The 17861-nt window shown below is 39.0% G+C and overlaps 1 protein-coding gene across 1 annotated transcript in view; it reads right to left on the minus strand.

Moving 5' to 3' along the window:
- Positions 1 to 14503, minus strand: part of GPC5 (glypican 5) — a 323101-nt gene extending 308598 nt beyond the window's left edge. The window contains exon 1 of the mRNA XM_004577634.3: positions 13809 to 14503. Within this exon, the coding sequence (XP_004577691.3) occupies positions 13809 to 14432 (624 nt within the window). The 5' untranslated portion in view covers positions 14433 to 14503. The remainder of the gene's footprint in view (positions 1 to 13808) is intronic.
- Between the last annotated feature and the right edge of the window lie 3358 nt (positions 14504 to 17861).

Raw genomic sequence — 17861 nt, forward strand, 5'->3', positions numbered from 1 at the left:
ATCGACTCAGCTCTAGCCCTCTCGCCACAACAGCCATGTAGAGCGTGAAACAGTGGGTGGAAGATCATGCTCTCTGTCTTTCCTCTCTGTAAATCTGCCTTTCCAATTAAAATAAAGCTTAAAAATAGGAAAGAAAAAGATCTAGAGACCAAACTGTATATCAATGGAACTCTAGTTGACATATCATCCACTTAAAACTGCTTAAAGAAATTTCAGATGTGCTTAGGATAAAAAGCAGTAAATAAAGTGAGACTTTTGTGTGATTTAATTATTATACATTTAGATATGTATATTTATCAAAGCATCACATTGTAAAACATAAGTAAACATAATTTCTTCAGCCAAGATACAGTCGTTAAAAATAAGCTCAGAAGTTTAAATGCAGTATCCAATTTAGAGGTAACTAACTCACAAAGTGAGTTATACTATATATCCAAAGCAGCTTAAAATTAACATCAGTTATATAAGCGCAGTGCTAAACACTCATAAATCCAAGTGGAAATTATTCCAAGGGTAAACGGCCAATGGTTAGTGTTCATGTTCACGGTGTTACACTCGAGGGTACCACAGATGACAAGTAAGAACTGTATAGATGAGCAGGCTTCAAACAGAATAGAAATAAAAGATTAATGTATTTTTGGCCAAAACAATTTTTAAAAACAGTATATATATATATATATATATATATATATATATATTTTACTTATGGTTTTTTATAAACTTTATTAAAGAAAATATTATTTGGTTCTCCATAAGGAGGAGCTTTCAAATCAACTTGAGATATTTACAAAGATGGCAAGCTGTACTACCATCTATCCACTCTGTGGTAAACCAGGTTCCTGCTGGTGTGCCTCGGGAGGCAGCACCAAGTAGCCCAAGTACTAGGATCTAGATTCCAAGTTCCTGACTTCAGCTATTACAACTCATTGGGAATGAAGCAACGGATGAAACACATGTCCTTCCCTGTCTCACCCCCCCCACACACCCATGGCTCTCACTCAGCTATTCAAGCAAATAAATAAAGCTTTAATAAATTTGCTTCAGAAATAAAGCCTTCTCAACATTTTTATAGTTTGTGGAACATGGAACATTCCTATAATTCTTTTAGTCCATTCCAATTTCTTATACATCTAAACTATACATTTTGACCTGTTCATTGGTCAACAGGATTCTCTAAATAGCCCATCTGTACGTCAAAATAATTAAAGCTATGCTGAAATCTCTCTTCCCAGGGCTAACACTGTAGTCCAGCAGAAGTCACCGTCTTGCAACAATGGCATCCAATGTGGGTTCCAGTTCATATTCTAGATGCTCTCATCCTTGTCCAGCTCCCTGCTAATGACCAGGGAAAGCAGCAAAAGATGGTCCACGCACCTTGGTCCTGGATGCCACTTGGGAGATCCAGATGAAGCTCCAGGCTCCTGACCTTGTCCTGGACCAGCCCTAGCCTTTGTAGCCATTTGAAGAGTGAATCACCAATAGAATATTTTTTCTTTTCTTCTTTGTTGTTTTCTTTCATATTCTTTCCCTCCCGCCCTCGCCCCTCTTACCCTTCCTCCTTCAAGCATCATATGCACTGAAGAATGCCTTACACTTAAGATATCTGAACTTGAACTACTAAAAATGCAACTAAACTGGAATTTAATCAGGTTGCTTTGGGTTTTACTTTTTTGACCATTTTGCCCAGCCTCTATTTCCCAAGTTTCTATATACACAAACTCTCATACACAACGATTTTAGGAAAATATTTTCATACTGTAGAAGAGATGGGAGGATATAATTTGTGCTTTTCCCTAATCAATCTAGGCTACCAGTTTAAATTATTTATTTTCAGTTTATTATTTTAAAAGTATAATTGAAGTCCCTAAAATTGTGCAATAAATCTATCATGCTTACTTTCCGCAGATTCCCATAAATGCCAATGTATGCAGAGGAAGTAATGAGATATTCATTTCTTGCCAGTTAATTAAAGTGCATTACTGTGCACAATTTACCTTAAATTCAACTTTCATGGGAATTACACTTCCAAAGTAAATTATATAGTAATTCTAAACTGATTTGGATGCAACCAACAAATCCATATCAATACTACATAGTAAAAAAAAAAAGTGAAAAACATTATCTATAAGAAAAATACATCTGGATGTTTCCTACTGAAATTAGATTTCTGATCTCATTACAGAGTTTTAAAAAGGTTTTTGTTTCTGACTTTATAAAGAATCAACATTCATCTAGGTTTCCAATGACATCTGTTCTTGTCCCTGCATTCTTATGCCTATATTCTTGTGCCTTTCATAAGTTAATGCGATAAATGCTGACAATAATACAGTAATGCAATTAATAGCAAGTGGATTTTAGGTGTCATTTTATTTATAAAATAAGCAAATGATTTACTGACAAGAAAGTATTATCTCTCTACATACATACCAAGCTAAATATACATGCATACCACTACAAAGTTTCCCCAAAAAGTTCAAAGGAAATGGAACTACAATCCAGGTTTATTTGGCATAAAACTCTTTAAATCCATTTGCAGTTTTCATAATATATAATTACCAAGAACTTTTTAAAAAGATGTTCAACATTTCTATTGAAGATAAATCTGTAGTTTATCAGGGATTCAGCAAGACTTGTCTCTTCAAAATTAGTGCAAGATATGCAAACTATGACATCTTAATACTAATGGTGATACATTAAATTTGAAGATTTTAATTAATTGAGGTAAATAACAGGTGAAGACAGAAAGTGGTTCTTAATCTATTGATAGCATGTCCTCAGAGGGTGAGTCTCATGAAAGAATATACTTTTTATTTGAGTTTAAGTTTGGCCCATTTATTCATCATTTTTCTCTCACAGTGCAATCTTGTTTATGTATACCACGATCAGCATCCATAGATATGGCAGTAGGGACCCAATCCTGAACTATAACCTCCAACCTGTAAGCTGAAATCAGTCTGTTCCTTCCCATGAAGTTGCTTGGCGGTTTTTTACTGAAGAGTACAATAAGAAGACCTATGCATAATTAGTTGTATTAAATTATCACTTCTATTTCTGGAACTTTATAACACAAATACTTTCCTGAAATCTATACTCCAGAGAAATGACCAGTAACTTGAGTAGCATTTAATATGGCAAAGCAATCAATGAGGTACTTCCAAATGATATAAAAATAACTAGTAGGATTTAAGCATTTGCCTTGTAAGAGATGTTAATTTAAATGTAGAATTTCATTTCATTCTCAGAAAGTATATGATAGAGGCATTGTTACTGCCATTTCAACTAAACATGTGAATGCTGCAATGAGACATTAATCAGGTGTTCCGATTCACAGCTAATCAGTGTCTCTGTGAGATGATGAGAACCAATCCAAAACTAGTGTCTAGGCTTTCAATCCCTGCTACTCTCTGCATCGCTGCTTCAGCTTTATCAAACAAGATTTTGTCTCAATCCATGGAATAATTATAAAACTTTTAAAAAATCAGTTTCATAAATAAACTTTTGATTTTTTATTTTAATGGTTTACTGGTTTAATTATAAGACACTTCTAATTTTCTCAGGAAAATGGATACTATTTGGTTTTTCCAGTTGAAATTTGTTCAACAGAAGTGTGGTATACCAGAAACCTCTATGGATTTCTTAAAATAGAAATATAGGCTTACTAAGGACCTCTTTTGGAAATACTAGATGTCACAGATTGCTTTAGGAATGAGACAAAGTCATTATTTGCTGGTTCTCCAGTAATTTACTTTAAATTTGTTAAATTCATTGATGTGTAAACTGCTTATCAAAGCTTGATAAATAGCTTATAAATCACTTTGAAGTTGGCAGAAATAAATATTAATGAGACCATTTTCAAGGAATTTAAAACGAGTTTCTTCTCCTTTCCCCATGAGTTAAAAAGAAAAGCTCAGTTGTTTTTTTTTTAAGAGAAGTATCTAAAGTTTATTAGTAACAATGGACTTTTTCAAGAGTTTTAACAGTATTTGTTATTTAAAAAGTCAGACTATTTTCTGAAAAAAAAAAGGAGTGCTCTTGGAAAATCCACCAAAGAATTTCATTTGACAAAATTTTGTGTATAACTGTGTTTGAAGATCAAACCTGTTCCACGTATGATGACATAGTAAAATTGTGCACCATGATCTCCTCCTAACAGGCCACACAAAAGGAAAGAGCAAAGTGAGTTCCTCAGGTACCATGTTTCCACTGATGCCAAGGTCTTAGCAGTGCTGTCCACACACACACCACCACTGCCGTCCTTTGAACAGACGACAAACAAGATCAAAGCTTTGCAGTATCATGCCTATGTTGCCTATGTCACAGAGATTGGAAACCATGGCAACATGTTACACACCTGTATGATTATAGTATGCAAAATAGGTAAGACAGATAATTTTCTATTATATGTTAAGGACAAAACAGTCCTAGGGTTCTGCAAACTCATAACAAAGAGTACCATAAGCATCTCCTTAGGAGAGCTTTTGTCCTCACAGGGAAGGAACCTGTGTCAGAGAACATGAATTTGAGATTCAGTTCTGGTCCCAGACTCTAGATTCTTTCTAAAGCAGATTCTGAAAAGCACTGGTGATTAAGTGGGTTCCTGAATCCCACGAAGGAGGTCCAGATATTGTACCTGGATCTCTGTTTCTACTCAGCAGGATTCTGCCAATTACAAGCATTTGGGGAAGGGAACCAGCAGATGGAAGCACTGTCACTCTTTCAAAGAAATAATAATAATAATAAAAACACTACTTATTTTCAAATATTAGAAAGACCAGGTTCTGAGATTTTTTTTTAAACTATGGATATCAAACTAATGATCAAATGTGGACTTGATTTCTGATTTCTTGTCCTTGTCTTTCCTTCTAGAGATTTTAAATAGCATAATATGGTACCTTATTTCCTGTTTCCTAACTATGAAATATTAGAAACCTTGCCCATCGTATGTACCCTCTCTTGAGTTGGTTTCCTATATCCCTTGCAATGGTTCTGGCCCATGTTTAATTTTCCTAAAAGGACAAGAGATGATAAAAAAAAAAATCAGGATCATGTCCTTGCTCTATTTCTCATTTTCTGTCTCTATAACTCTGCTTTTCAAATACATGCAGCAATAGATCATAAAACAAATAAAACAAATGGGGCCATTGTGGCATAGAGGGTTGTCATCTATGATGCCAGAAGCCTATATAAGCCCCTGTTCAAGTCCCACCTGCTCCACTTCAACCCAGCTCCTTGTTAATGTATGTAGAAAAGCAGGTGACCATGGCCCAAGTGCTGTATCCCTGACAACTTCATGGAAGACCAAATGAAACTCCTGGCTCCTGGTGTCAGCCTTGTTCAGTCCTAGCCATTGTAGCCATTTGGAGAATGAAAGAATGAATGGGAAATATTCACCCACACATCCTGTCACTGTTTAACTCTCTAACTCTTCCCTTTTGAATAGATAAATAAAAAATCTTTAAAAAGCAATAGGATGATTACATCAACTTGTTGATTTTATTCAATTTGGGACATCAGTTGAATGGAGCAGTGAGCAGGCATCAAAATCCACTTCACACTCTACCCATGAAATGTCACAGTGGTGCACTTGCCTAACATGGGTGACATTTCTACTTTTCATGAAGTAGCATGTGGGTACCATACAGGCCCACACTGGCCTTGAACAGATAAAAATATCAGGAAGAGAAACGGTACATATTTTTAGACATGAAGATTTTCATAAACAATTTCTATCAGGAATGCATTAAAGGATTTGGCATGTGGAGCTAATGATGAGAATGACCGTTTATCAATTAAGCCAGCGCTGTGGTAGAAAGATGCATTTGCTGGCACCAGGGATCAACAATTTTTCTCAGAAGAAAAGATTTAGAATAACAATCAGCAGTATGTCCTGCTTCACTGTGTAAGATTGAGAACTGTTACCAAGAACACCCATGAATGGTTAAGAAAATGGCCCTATAGAAAAGTGACAGAAATAGGGAAATCTAACATTCTTCAACTTGATAATTTTGTCTCAAAAAACTTGTTAGTCTACTAGGAATAAAACACTAGAAGAGCATGCATGCCACATTAAAAAAATCATCACACCATCACAGTGACAGACACTGGAGTCTCAGAAAAAACACTCTGGGGCCCGGCGGCGTGGTCTAGCGGCTAAAGTCCTCGCCTTGAAAGCCCCGGGATCCCATATGGGCGCCGGTTCTAATCCCGGCAGCTCCACTTCCCATCCAGCTCCCTGCTTGTGGCCTGGGAAAGCAGTTGAGGACGGCCCAATGCATTGGGACACTGCACCCGCGTGGGAGACCCGGAAGAGGTTCCAGGTTCCCGGCTTCGGATCGGCGCGCATCGGTCCGTGGCGGCTCACTTGGGGAGTGAAACATTGGACGGAAGATCTTCCTCTCTGTCTCTCCTCTGTATATATCTGGCTGTAATAAAATGAATAAATCGAGGTGGAAAAAGATGGCCGACTGCAGAGAGCTGGTGTAGGGTGGAGTAGGGAAGGAGGGGAGCCGATCCAGCAGAGAAACAGGCCAGGAGGTGCGAAACTGTAGGGAGAAGAACGAGAAGGTCACTGGAGTCCACTAAAGCAAGAAGATCTACACAGCGTGAAGGAACAGCCGCAAAAAGTAGGAAAGAAAATACAGCACGCCGCGAGAAACCTGGTGAGTCACGATCCCAGGCAGGGGGAAGGCGGCGGAGGCTCAACCGCCCCAGGGAAAACAGAGGCGGCTGGAAGGATAGGCGCCCACACCGACAGGGGCACCAGTCCCCTGGAAGGCAGGAGCCCCCAGAGGTGCATCATCCCTGCAGAAGTGGAGGAAAAGCAGGGGAGATTTCCCAGAGGCTTGCCTACCCGCTGCTCAGCGGCTGAGGGAGAGTGCAGAGGGAACAGGAGCAGCGCTGTGGGACTGGGGCTCAGAGATCCCCGTATCGGCTCTGAGCTGTGGACTGGCTGCGGGAGAGTCAGTGGATCCTGTTGCTGGACTAGCCCTGAGCCCCAGAGGCTGGGCAACGCTCGACAGGGCCTCACGTCCTGGGCAGAGGAGCAGACTAGTGGGGGCACATCTCACCTCAAGGGCTCTGTGCCTCTCAGAGATCCGCTTCTACCCTTGAGAGAGTGCAGCTGAGGAAGTGGCTTCTTCAGGGCAGAGTCCCCAGCTGGGCTCAGCTAGAGAGGCCAGACCAGAGCGGGCTCAGCTGAACTGGCCGGACAGGTTTTCCCAGCAGGAGCCCACTCGGAAAGACCTGCCTGCGGTGTTGCAGCCCTCAGCGGAGCAGCGCTTCCGAGTTTGGCACTGAGGCCGTGGAGATTTCCAGCCCAGCACAGGCCGGGGTTGGGGATTTTAGACTCCGAGCAGCAGGAGCCCCTGCTGTGCTAACCTCAAGCCCTGAAGGAGAGTCTCGGCTCAGCACTGAGGCGGAGACCCCCGCTGTATTAGCCTTATGACCCAAAGCCCAGGCGCGGCTCAGCAGAGTGAATCTGTAGGGCACTGCCTTTGAGAGGGAGCCACAGGGGAAGGGGCCTGGCACTGGGGCTGGCCCACAAAGCCTCCTGACCCAGCTCAGGGCTGTGATCTACAGACCCTGAAAGCAGCTGGTGACTCAGGCAGTAAGCCCTGCTGGGCTCAGCCGGAGACCCCAAACCAGAGCCAGCTCAGCTGAATCACCGCTAAAATCTCAAAACAACAAGAAGCAAAAACACAATGAGGAGAAGTATCAGAAAAAGCAATGACCCAGAGGAAAGATCAAGCACTCCCTCCCAATACAACCAAAAACTAATCTCAATATCTGAGATGCAAGATGAAGACATAGAGGAACTATCAGATAAGGACTTTAAGAAGCTAATGATGAAATTCGTCAGAGAGAGTGAAAAGCGCTGGGAAGAGTCTAAGGCATTCGAAAACCATATCACTGCAGAAATAAATCAAATCAAAAAGGGAATCCTCGATATAGAGCACAAAATTGAAAGCCTAACCAACAGAATGAACACAGCAGAGGACAGAATATCAGAATTGGAAGACAATCAGAATGAAAGGCAGCAGCTCATCAAACAGCTGGAGACAAATCTAGAGAAAGCCAATAGGTCCATACAGGAAATGAAAGACAACCTCAAAAAATCAAATATTAGAATAATAGGCCTTCCCAAAGGAGTGGAAAAGGAGACAGGCTTGCAACGGGTGCTCAATGAGATAATACAGGAGAACTTCCAGAATATTGGAAATATAAATCCAGCACAAATCCAGGAAGGGCAAAGAACCCCCAGGAGATACGACCCAAACAAATCGTCTCCCAGACATGTGGTCCTCAAGCTACCTTCAAGTGAACACAAGGAAACCATTCTAAGACAAGTAAGAAAAAAGGATAAGATTACTTTCAGGGGAAGGGAAATCAGGATCACAGCCGACCTATCAGAAGAAACGCTCCAAGCAAGGAGAGAATGGGGTAAAATCTATCAAATCCTGAAACAAAACAACTGCCAACCAAGAATAATGTACCCAGCAAAGCTCTCATTTATATTTGAGAATGAAATTAAATACTTCAACAGTAAAGAGAAACTCGAAGAATACATCAACACGAAACCAGCTCTGGAAAATCTCCTCAGGAAGGTGCTAAACCCAGAAAGAAAAAATACAAACCAAAATCAAAGATGGCAAATGGGAAGACCTCCCCACTAAAATCCATACAAGAAAAGTCAACCAATCAAGAACTCTAATAGTCGCAAATACACACTTGCATACCTACACTCATGGCAGCCCAAAACCAATTCCTTTCAATATTATCTCTAAACACAAATGGCTTAAACTCACCAATCAAAAGGCATAGATTAACGGAATGGATCATCAAACAGCACCCAACTATATGTTGTCTACAAGAGACACATCTAACCAGAAAATCCTGTAAGAAATTTAAAGTGAAAGGATGGAAAAAGACATTTCATGCCAATGGACGAGAAAAAAAGGCTGGCGTAGCTGTTCTAATCTCAGATGACCTAGACTTCAAGCTGACAGACATCAAAAAGGACAGAGAAGGACATTATATATTGGTGAAGGGACTGATCCATCAAGAAGTAATTACAATCGTGAACATATATGCACCTAATTCCAATGCGCCTAGCTTCGTGAAGCAACTACTTACAGAATTAAGGGGAGACATAGATACACACACAATAATAGTGGGTGATCTTAACACCCCACTAACAACTATAGACAGATCAACAAAACAAAAACTCAACAAAGAAACAACAGAGCTCGTACAAACATTAGAACAACTAGACTTGGTAGACATTTATAGAATTTTTTATCCTAAGACCACAGATTATACATTTTTTTCAGCAGTGCATGGCACCTTCTCCAGGATCGACCACATGATAGGACACAAAGCAAATCTAAATAACTTCAAAAAGATAGGAATCATACCATGTACCCTCTCAGACCACCACGGAATGAAACTGGAAATCAGCAATTCAAAATGTCCCAGGAAATATAGAAACTCTTGGAGGCTGAACAATATGCTATTAAACGAAAAATGGGTCAGGGAAGAAATTAAAGATGAGATCAAAAAATTTATGGAAACCAATGAAAACTCTGACACAACATTCCAAAACTTGTGGGACACTGCCAAAGCAGTGCTACGGGGTAAACTCATCGCAATTGGAGCTCATGTCAAGGCCCAAGAGAGTCGCCAAATACAGGAACTAACCACACACCTCCAGGAATTGGAAAAGCAGCAGCAGATGAGACCCACACACAACAGGAAACAAGAAATCATCAAAACAAGGGAGGAAATCAACCAGATAGAAATAAAAAAAAACATACACAAAATCAACGAATCAAAAAGCTGGTTTTTTGAAAAGATAAACAAAATAGACACCCCGCTAGCCCGTCTGACAAAGAAAAAACAAGAGAAAGCAAGAATTAACAGCATCAAAGATGAAAAAGGCAACATAACAACAGACATTACAACCATTAAGAACATAATCAGAAATTACTACAAAGCACTGTACTCCAACAAATCAGAAGACCACCAAGAAATGGAAAAGTTCTTAGACTCACACAACCTGCCAAAACTTAGCCCAGAGGCAACAATCAACCTGAACAAACCCATAACTGAAGCAGAGATTGAATCAGTGATTAAAGACCTCCCAACAAAGAAAAGCCCAGGCCCAGACGGCTTCACTACAGAATTCTACAAAACATTCCGAACAGAACTAACTCCAATCCTCTACAAACTCTTCAAAACAATAGAAAAGGAAGCAACCCTTCCAAACTCATTCTATGAAGCCAACATTACCTTAATCCCAAAACCGGGCAGAGATCCTACAGAGAAAGAAAACTACAGACCTATCTCTTTGATGAACATTGATGCTAAGATTCTCAACAAAATCCTAGCCAACAGAATTCAAAAACACATCAGACAGATCATTCATCCAGATCAAGTAGGATTCATCCCTGGAATGCAGGGATGGTTCAACATTCGCAAATCCATAAATGTGATACACCACATCCAAAAACTGAAAAGCAAGAATCACATGATAGTATCAATAGATGCAGAAAAAGCTTTCGACAAAATTCAGCACAACTTCCTGCTAAAGACCCTAACCAAGGTAGGCATAGATGGAAAAATCCACAACATAATCAAAGCAATATATGAAAAACCCAATGCCAGCATCATACTGAATGGAGAAAAACTGGAACCCTTCCCACTGAGATCTGGAACAAGACAGGGATGTCCGCTTTCTCCGCTGCTATTCAACATAGTTCTAGAGGTACTCGCTGAGGCCATAAGACAAGAAAAAGAAATCAAAGGAATCCAAATGGGAAATGAAGAAGTCAAGCTTTCACTATATGCAGATGACATGATTCTTTATATGGAAGAGCCAAAAGGCTCAACACAGAGACTACTAGAACTTATACGAGAGTTCGGTAGAGTGGCAGGGTACAAAATTAATGAACAAAAATCAACAGCCATAGTGTATGCTAACAGCCCCAAGTTGGAAAAAGATCTAACCAGCAAGATACCATTCAAAGTAACAAAGGAAAGCATGAAGTATCTGGGAATTAACCTAACCAAAAATGTAGGAGACCTATTCGAGGAAAACTACAAACTACTTAAAAAAGAAATTGAACAAGATCTAGAAAGATGGAGTAACATCCCATGCTCCTGGATAGGTAAAATCAATATCATTAAAATGTCTATACTGCCAAAAGCAATATATACATTCAATGCAATCCCAATCAAATTGCCCAAAACATTCTTCACAGACCTGGAAACAATGATCCAAAGGTTCATCTGGAAACACAAAAAACCACGAATAGCTAGAACCATTCTCAAGAACAGGAAGTTAGCAGGGGGAATCACAGTTCCGGACCTCTGGACATACTATAGGGCAGTGGTTATCAAAACAGCCTGGTACTGGCACAAAAATAGAGAAGAAGATCAATGGAGCAGAATAGAAACACCAGATGGGAACCCACACAAATACAGCCAAATAATCTTTGACAAAAAGACAAACGACAACCCAGGCAAATGGGAAGGTCTGTTCAATAAATGCTGTTGGGACAACTGGTTGATAGCCTGCAGAAACAAAAAGATAGACCCACATCTCTCACCATATACTAAGATCAAATCCAAATGGATAAAAGATTTAAACCTACATCCAGAAACCTTCAAACTTTTGGAAGAAAATGTTGGAAACACACTGGAACACTTAGGGGTAGGCCCTCACTTCCTAAAAAAGACTCCAAATGCAGTAGAAATCAAGACCAAAATAAACAATTGGGACCTCATCAAACTAAGAAGCTTCTGTACAGCTAGAGAAACAATCAACAAAGTAAAAAGGCAACCCACAGAATGGGAGAAGATCTTTGCACACGACTTAGGTGACAGAGGGCTGATCTCCAGAATATACAAAGAGCTACAAAACAACCAAAATGTCAAAACAAACAAGCCACTCAAGAAATGGGCACGGGAAATGGGCAAACACTTCACAAAGGAACAAACCCAAATGGCAAATAAACATATGAAAAAATGCTCAAGTTCCCTGGCAATAAGGGAAATCCAAATTAAAACATCAATGAGGTACCACCTAACGCCAGTAAGACTGGCCCACATGAATAAAAGCACCAACAACACTTGTTGGCGAGGTTGCGGGGAAAAGGGAACCCTACTCCACTGCTGGTGGGGCTGCAGGCTGGTACAGCCTCTATGGAAATCAGTATGGAGAACATTCAAACAACTCAAATACAACATACCGTATGACCCGGCAATAGCACTCCTAGGAATATATCCAGAACACTTGTTTTATGAGAAACCAACATGCACTCCTATGCTCATAGCAGCACAATCAGTAATTGCAAAGACATGGAAGCAACCAAAATGCCCATCAACAGAGGATTGGATAAGAAAGCTATGGTTCATCTACTCCATGGAATACTACTCAGCTATTAAACAAAACAAAATGCAGTTCTTTGTGGCCAAATGGGCCAAACTGGAAACCATAATGCTAAGGGAAATGAGCCAATCCCAAAAGGTTAAATACCACATGTTTGCCTTAATTTAAGATGACACGATGTTATGTATAACAAGTTATGTTATGAATGTTATATGTTGTGTATAAACCTAAATTGAAATGTCAATGAGGTGGTCACAGAAGGTGGATAAGAAATCGCATTTACTTTTACCATATTGGTTACTCGTTACTATGTCAATTAATTCCATGGTGATGTAAATTTTTGCTGATGGTATGTTGGACTTTTAATTGATCGGGATGATAGTCTGCTGGCTCTGTCTTCAGACCAGAGAGTGTATACCTAAGAAGCCGTTGAACTTATCTGGACAATAAGATGCTGGACTCTATGTTTGGTATATGCTTGCAATGGGGGAATCTCAACTGAACTTGAACTGTGGTTATGCAACAAGGTGGAGGAATCCACCATGGTGGGAGGGTTTGGGGAGGGGTGGGGAGAATCCCAGTACCTATGAAACTGTGTCACATAATACAATGTAATTAATGAATTTAAAATAAAATTTAAAAAAAAAAAAAAAAAAAAAAAAAAGAAGCAGATTAGCTGGGGCTCAAACTAACACCCCAATGTGGGGTGCAGACATCCAAGTAATGTTTGTGAAAATGGTATGTAGGTTTTAAAAAACGAAACTAAATATACATCAGTTGCAATTTAAAAAAAAATAATAATAAAAAAAAAATAAATAAAATGAATAAATCTTAAAAAAAAAAAAAAGAAAAAACACTCTGGAGGACCAAGTTATCAAGTCTAAACTTCATGCACACACAACTAAAATTTGCCCTTCCCGCCTAAATAGCTTTAAACATCTAACAGTAATTACCCATGTTTTGAGTGTCAGGTACTTCACAGGATAGTTTGCATACATAATACCATCAATCCAAATATAACACTTCAAAAGATTCATGTTACTATTTCTTTGTCAATGAGAATGTTGAAGCTAAAAAAGGCTAAAGACTTGTATTACATCTTGTATATGATCAATGCTAGTTACAGATTCAAATCTATCTTGTTTCCTAATTTAAATCTGAGATCTTACCTCACTAGAATAGAATAGGATTGAAAGGGAACTGAGCCAAAATTTTGCTGTAAGATATGTAAGATATAATCATTTTCATCAAATATATCAATCCATTTTCAAACTTTTTCCCAAGGTAAAAATTTGTCATAATGCCACACTTTCAACATACATAACAATGTGCTAATTATCAACAAAGCTGTTACATATATATGGTGGCTAATCTTTTCAGTTCTAAGAAATCAGCTGGTAAATGTAGAGAAGCTGCTTACCTGTTCCAGTAACTGTGGTCCATTGAGATGAGCCTGCAAAATGGCATCATTCACAAGCAGGTGGAAGTTCAGCAGCACATGCTCAATGTCGTAAGCACCACGCATAGCATCTGACAGCTCTTCCAAGGACCGAATATAAGCATGCCAATGTGGGTTAAGTTCCGCCATGTTAGCAAGGCAGCCTCTCACAACATTAAGGCAATACCCCATGCATGGCTTACTGACAGTCAAGCCCTGGCAGTGGGGGCAATACTGCATCTTCAGGAGGGCTTTGCTGCACTCTTTGGAGAAGCGTAGGTGGTCTGTGGTATTGATGACTTCAATGCCTAGATTGAGTGCCTGCAGAAAGGTGCGGCTGGGCAGCAGCGACCTCCCCATCTGTCCCATTACTCTTTTGGGAATGTTTCCAAATGGACTAACCTCTCGACAAGCCATGCGAATGCATTCTGAATATTCCAGGGAACTGTCAGTCACATCGGGGTTAATGAGGTGATTGTAGACCAGAGGAAAAAGACTATCAAAAAATCGGTTCACAAATTCTTCGAGATTAACATCCACACCAAATACATAGAGCCCCACATCCGTGAAGAATTCCTGAACTGAAGCAGCGGCCTCCAATGCCATGTTTCTGTAGGTGTTGCAAAAAAGGATGCTGGTGTAATTTTCTGCTTGCTTGATGAGAGTTTCAAGAGTTTCTGTAATCAAGCAAAGAAAAAGAAGGAAATGATTTGGTATTCATGTTAAAGCAGCTCTGGAGAATTCATGATTTTAATGCATCGAGCTAACCTAAAGAGCTAAGGCAACTACACAAAATTCAGCTTTCCAAGGATGATGGTTAGCAACAATGGTCACTGTAAATAACATGCAAGTTTTATAGAGATAGAGTTCCTAGAGTCAAAGTCTGCTGAACACACATTAATCAGAAATAAGTTAACATTCATGGTGGTTTCTTTCCTTATCCTATAGTTATTCATTTCTCAGCAATGAAAAAAAATGTTGTCACTGAGAAATGTATTTCACAGCCTGAGTTCATTATTTATAAGCAGCTATGACATTGAATACTTGCTTCACTATTGCTGCAATTTTGTAGTTTCGTCCTTTTTTATCCAGAATGAAAGTTAGATTACAAATCAGTTACTTCAGAGAGGCTAATTTTCCAAAGAAAAACATAACAATTCTCAAACTTCTTTTCTTTATTTTTTAGCATTTTCAAAATCAAAATAAATAATATTTGACTACCAAACCACCTGCAAATTTTTACACCATGCTGATGACTGGAAAATAAATGATGCAATTTGATGAAAATATTGTGATAAGCCTTCAATTCTAACCCATTATTCCAATCATCTTATGTTCGAAATTTTACTCTGCAATATACTGCATTTACTATGTAATAGAAGTCAATTTCTTCTTAAAGATCCAAGAACAGGGGTGAGTGTTTGGCACAGTAATTAAAGTACGGCTCGGAATGTGCACATTCCCTTACTGGAGGTTTGGCAACAAGTCTGTTTGCTTGCAAATAATGCCACCCTGCGGGGAAGCAGGTTTTAGGCCTGACTCAGCCTCAGCTATGGTGGACATTGAGATGGTGAAGCAGTGGACGAGAGACCCACTAGTTCTCTCTTTTCTCCCCAAACCTGCTTATCAATACCATAAAATTTTAAAATAAAGAGCCAAGAATAATTTATCTATGCAATGAGAGATAATCAAGAAATGTGACAGAATAATCAGCAAATGATATTTCAAAATGGTGACAGTGATGAACCACTCTGGACACCCCAACAATTAAGTTTTACAACTGGCCTAAGTAAGATATAATTAATCATAAAATATAGTCAGTAAAGTTATTTCCCATAGCTCCAACCTTACAGTCATTTTTAATCAGGTTGCTAATGATCAGACAGTAATCCAGTAATCAAATCATTGTTTGAGTTTATAATTTTTAAAAATACAAAGCTGGAAAAATACAAAGCTGGAGTTCAGAATTACTCATGAAGTAAAACTCTGTCATAACTACACCTGTATTTTAACAAAAGACATTGAACACATTGTCATAAATAGTACAAATGAATTAATGTTGTAAATGTCTTATTATTTATTTCTTGTAATGTTTATTACATAAGTAAGGGAGTCGCAGATCCATTCAGTCCTCTTAATAAGATGGAGAGGGACAGGGTAGTGGGGCAGGGAGTGAAGAGAAAGCCCCTGACCTCCCTTCTTGGACCACAGGTGGCTGGTTCACTGTTTACAAAAGCAGGTAACAAGGAAGAGTGGCCTTCCATGGGTGGCTCCTTTCCCAAAAGCCTGTAATTGCCAGTGCTATGCGTCAGGGCAAAACCCGCAGCAAGGAACTCTGAGCCTCTCATATTGAATGGCAGGGACCCAAGTATTTGTGCCATCATCCACTGCTTCCTGACCACTTCAGAACAAAGCTAGATTGGAAGGATGGAGTAGCCAGGACTGGGACTAAGCAGTGGAGACAGGCAACTCCTGCAGTGCCTCAATCCACTGAGCCACAAAATCGACCCCAAGTCACATATTCTGACTTTGGTCTGCTGCTACTTCATCCTCGGTTCAAGACTTTCACATGATGTATGAAGTTTCATCCATCTTCCAATCAACGGTACCAGGTTTTAAAGACTTTTGTAATACAGAGCTCTATCAGCCATATGGTTAACTAGTCAGGATCCCTGTACTCTGTGCATTTCTGGTGCCCTCTAGAGTATAAACTACTTACTATCTAATGATAGGAAAGACTGCCCATGGGATAGTCATTAAAGGCACCAATTGAGGCTATTAGCTCTGCCCAGTAAGATAACTTATTTTGCCCCTACTCCCCTCCAATACCCCATCCCAGATCACCTTGGCTGTATGGACAAAGTTCAGATTACCAAGCCTCTGAAAAACGAATTTCAACCCAGCAGGTCTATGTTGGTACAAGAATCTGAAAACATTGCAGTTGCATTTAAGCATAAAATGCTCTAGGGTGGTTCAGTAAGTTCTGGACCTTAACACTCTGACACCTCTGCTCAGTCTCCGCCACTTGAGTTTTTGGTTTCACAGATACCCAACAGCGAGTGTGAAAGCAGAATGGGACCTTTGTTCCTTGAACTACATTGAACGGCTAAGATGATATATTCTGTTATACATAGATTCCTGGTTTTCAATATTCTATGTGTGGTTATTTACGGAGGAGAGTAGACAAAAATTCTTTTGTTTACCAATAATGGTTGAAAATAATATTGGAAAATTATTTAAGATAAAGTAACATGCATCCATATGTGCTTTCCAAAGGGTTCATTCCTTTTCTTTCTTCAATTTTAAATAAAAGTGACAATTCCTCTTAGCTTTACGAGAAAATAAATTTATCTATTCAAGAAAATAGGTATTTTCTTGAATAGATAAATTTATTTTCTCATATATAGTGTCTCCTCAAACAGGGAAGTCAGGATGTGCAATGTTTGCAACTGTGTTCATTTTAAACACCAATATTCTATTTTAATTTAAGAAGACACCTAAGAGCTCTACTTGAGCTATTTGTTAGCTAGTATTCCCTTTAGAGACATTTTACCCTACACAGAAATGATTCTTGACATTTGCATCAGGAGCTAAATTTATATAAAACTGGGAGAGATAAAATCAGATGATATTGATTTTAAATTAAATCAGAATTTATTTGAAGATGCCTTTTATAAAAGGAGAAGCTTAATATTTACAGGACTTTTATTGGTTGAAACATAAAGTTGATTTCAAAAGGCAATGATCATGAAATAACTGTTGTAATAACCTCTACAGCACAACAGGAATAAACATTTCATGACCTTATTTTTATTATTTCTGATATATGAACATTTTAAAATATGAAATTGTTGTATCATAATTCAAGGTCACATATATACTCAAATACAGCAGTGACACAGATGAAGTAGATTAAGTCATATAAGTCATGGAAATCAGAGGATTTTACAGTGTGTAACTGTGTTGGACAGAAATTTTCAACGTGGATTCTTCACTGTTACAGTTCCCAAGTCACAGCTGATGCTACTGTAACGT

The sequence above is a fragment of the Ochotona princeps genome, chromosome 12 (genome assembly GCF_030435755.1).
Source record: "Ochotona princeps isolate mOchPri1 chromosome 12, mOchPri1.hap1, whole genome shotgun sequence".
In the NCBI taxonomy this organism is placed as follows: Eukaryota; Metazoa; Chordata; class Mammalia; order Lagomorpha; family Ochotonidae; genus Ochotona; species Ochotona princeps.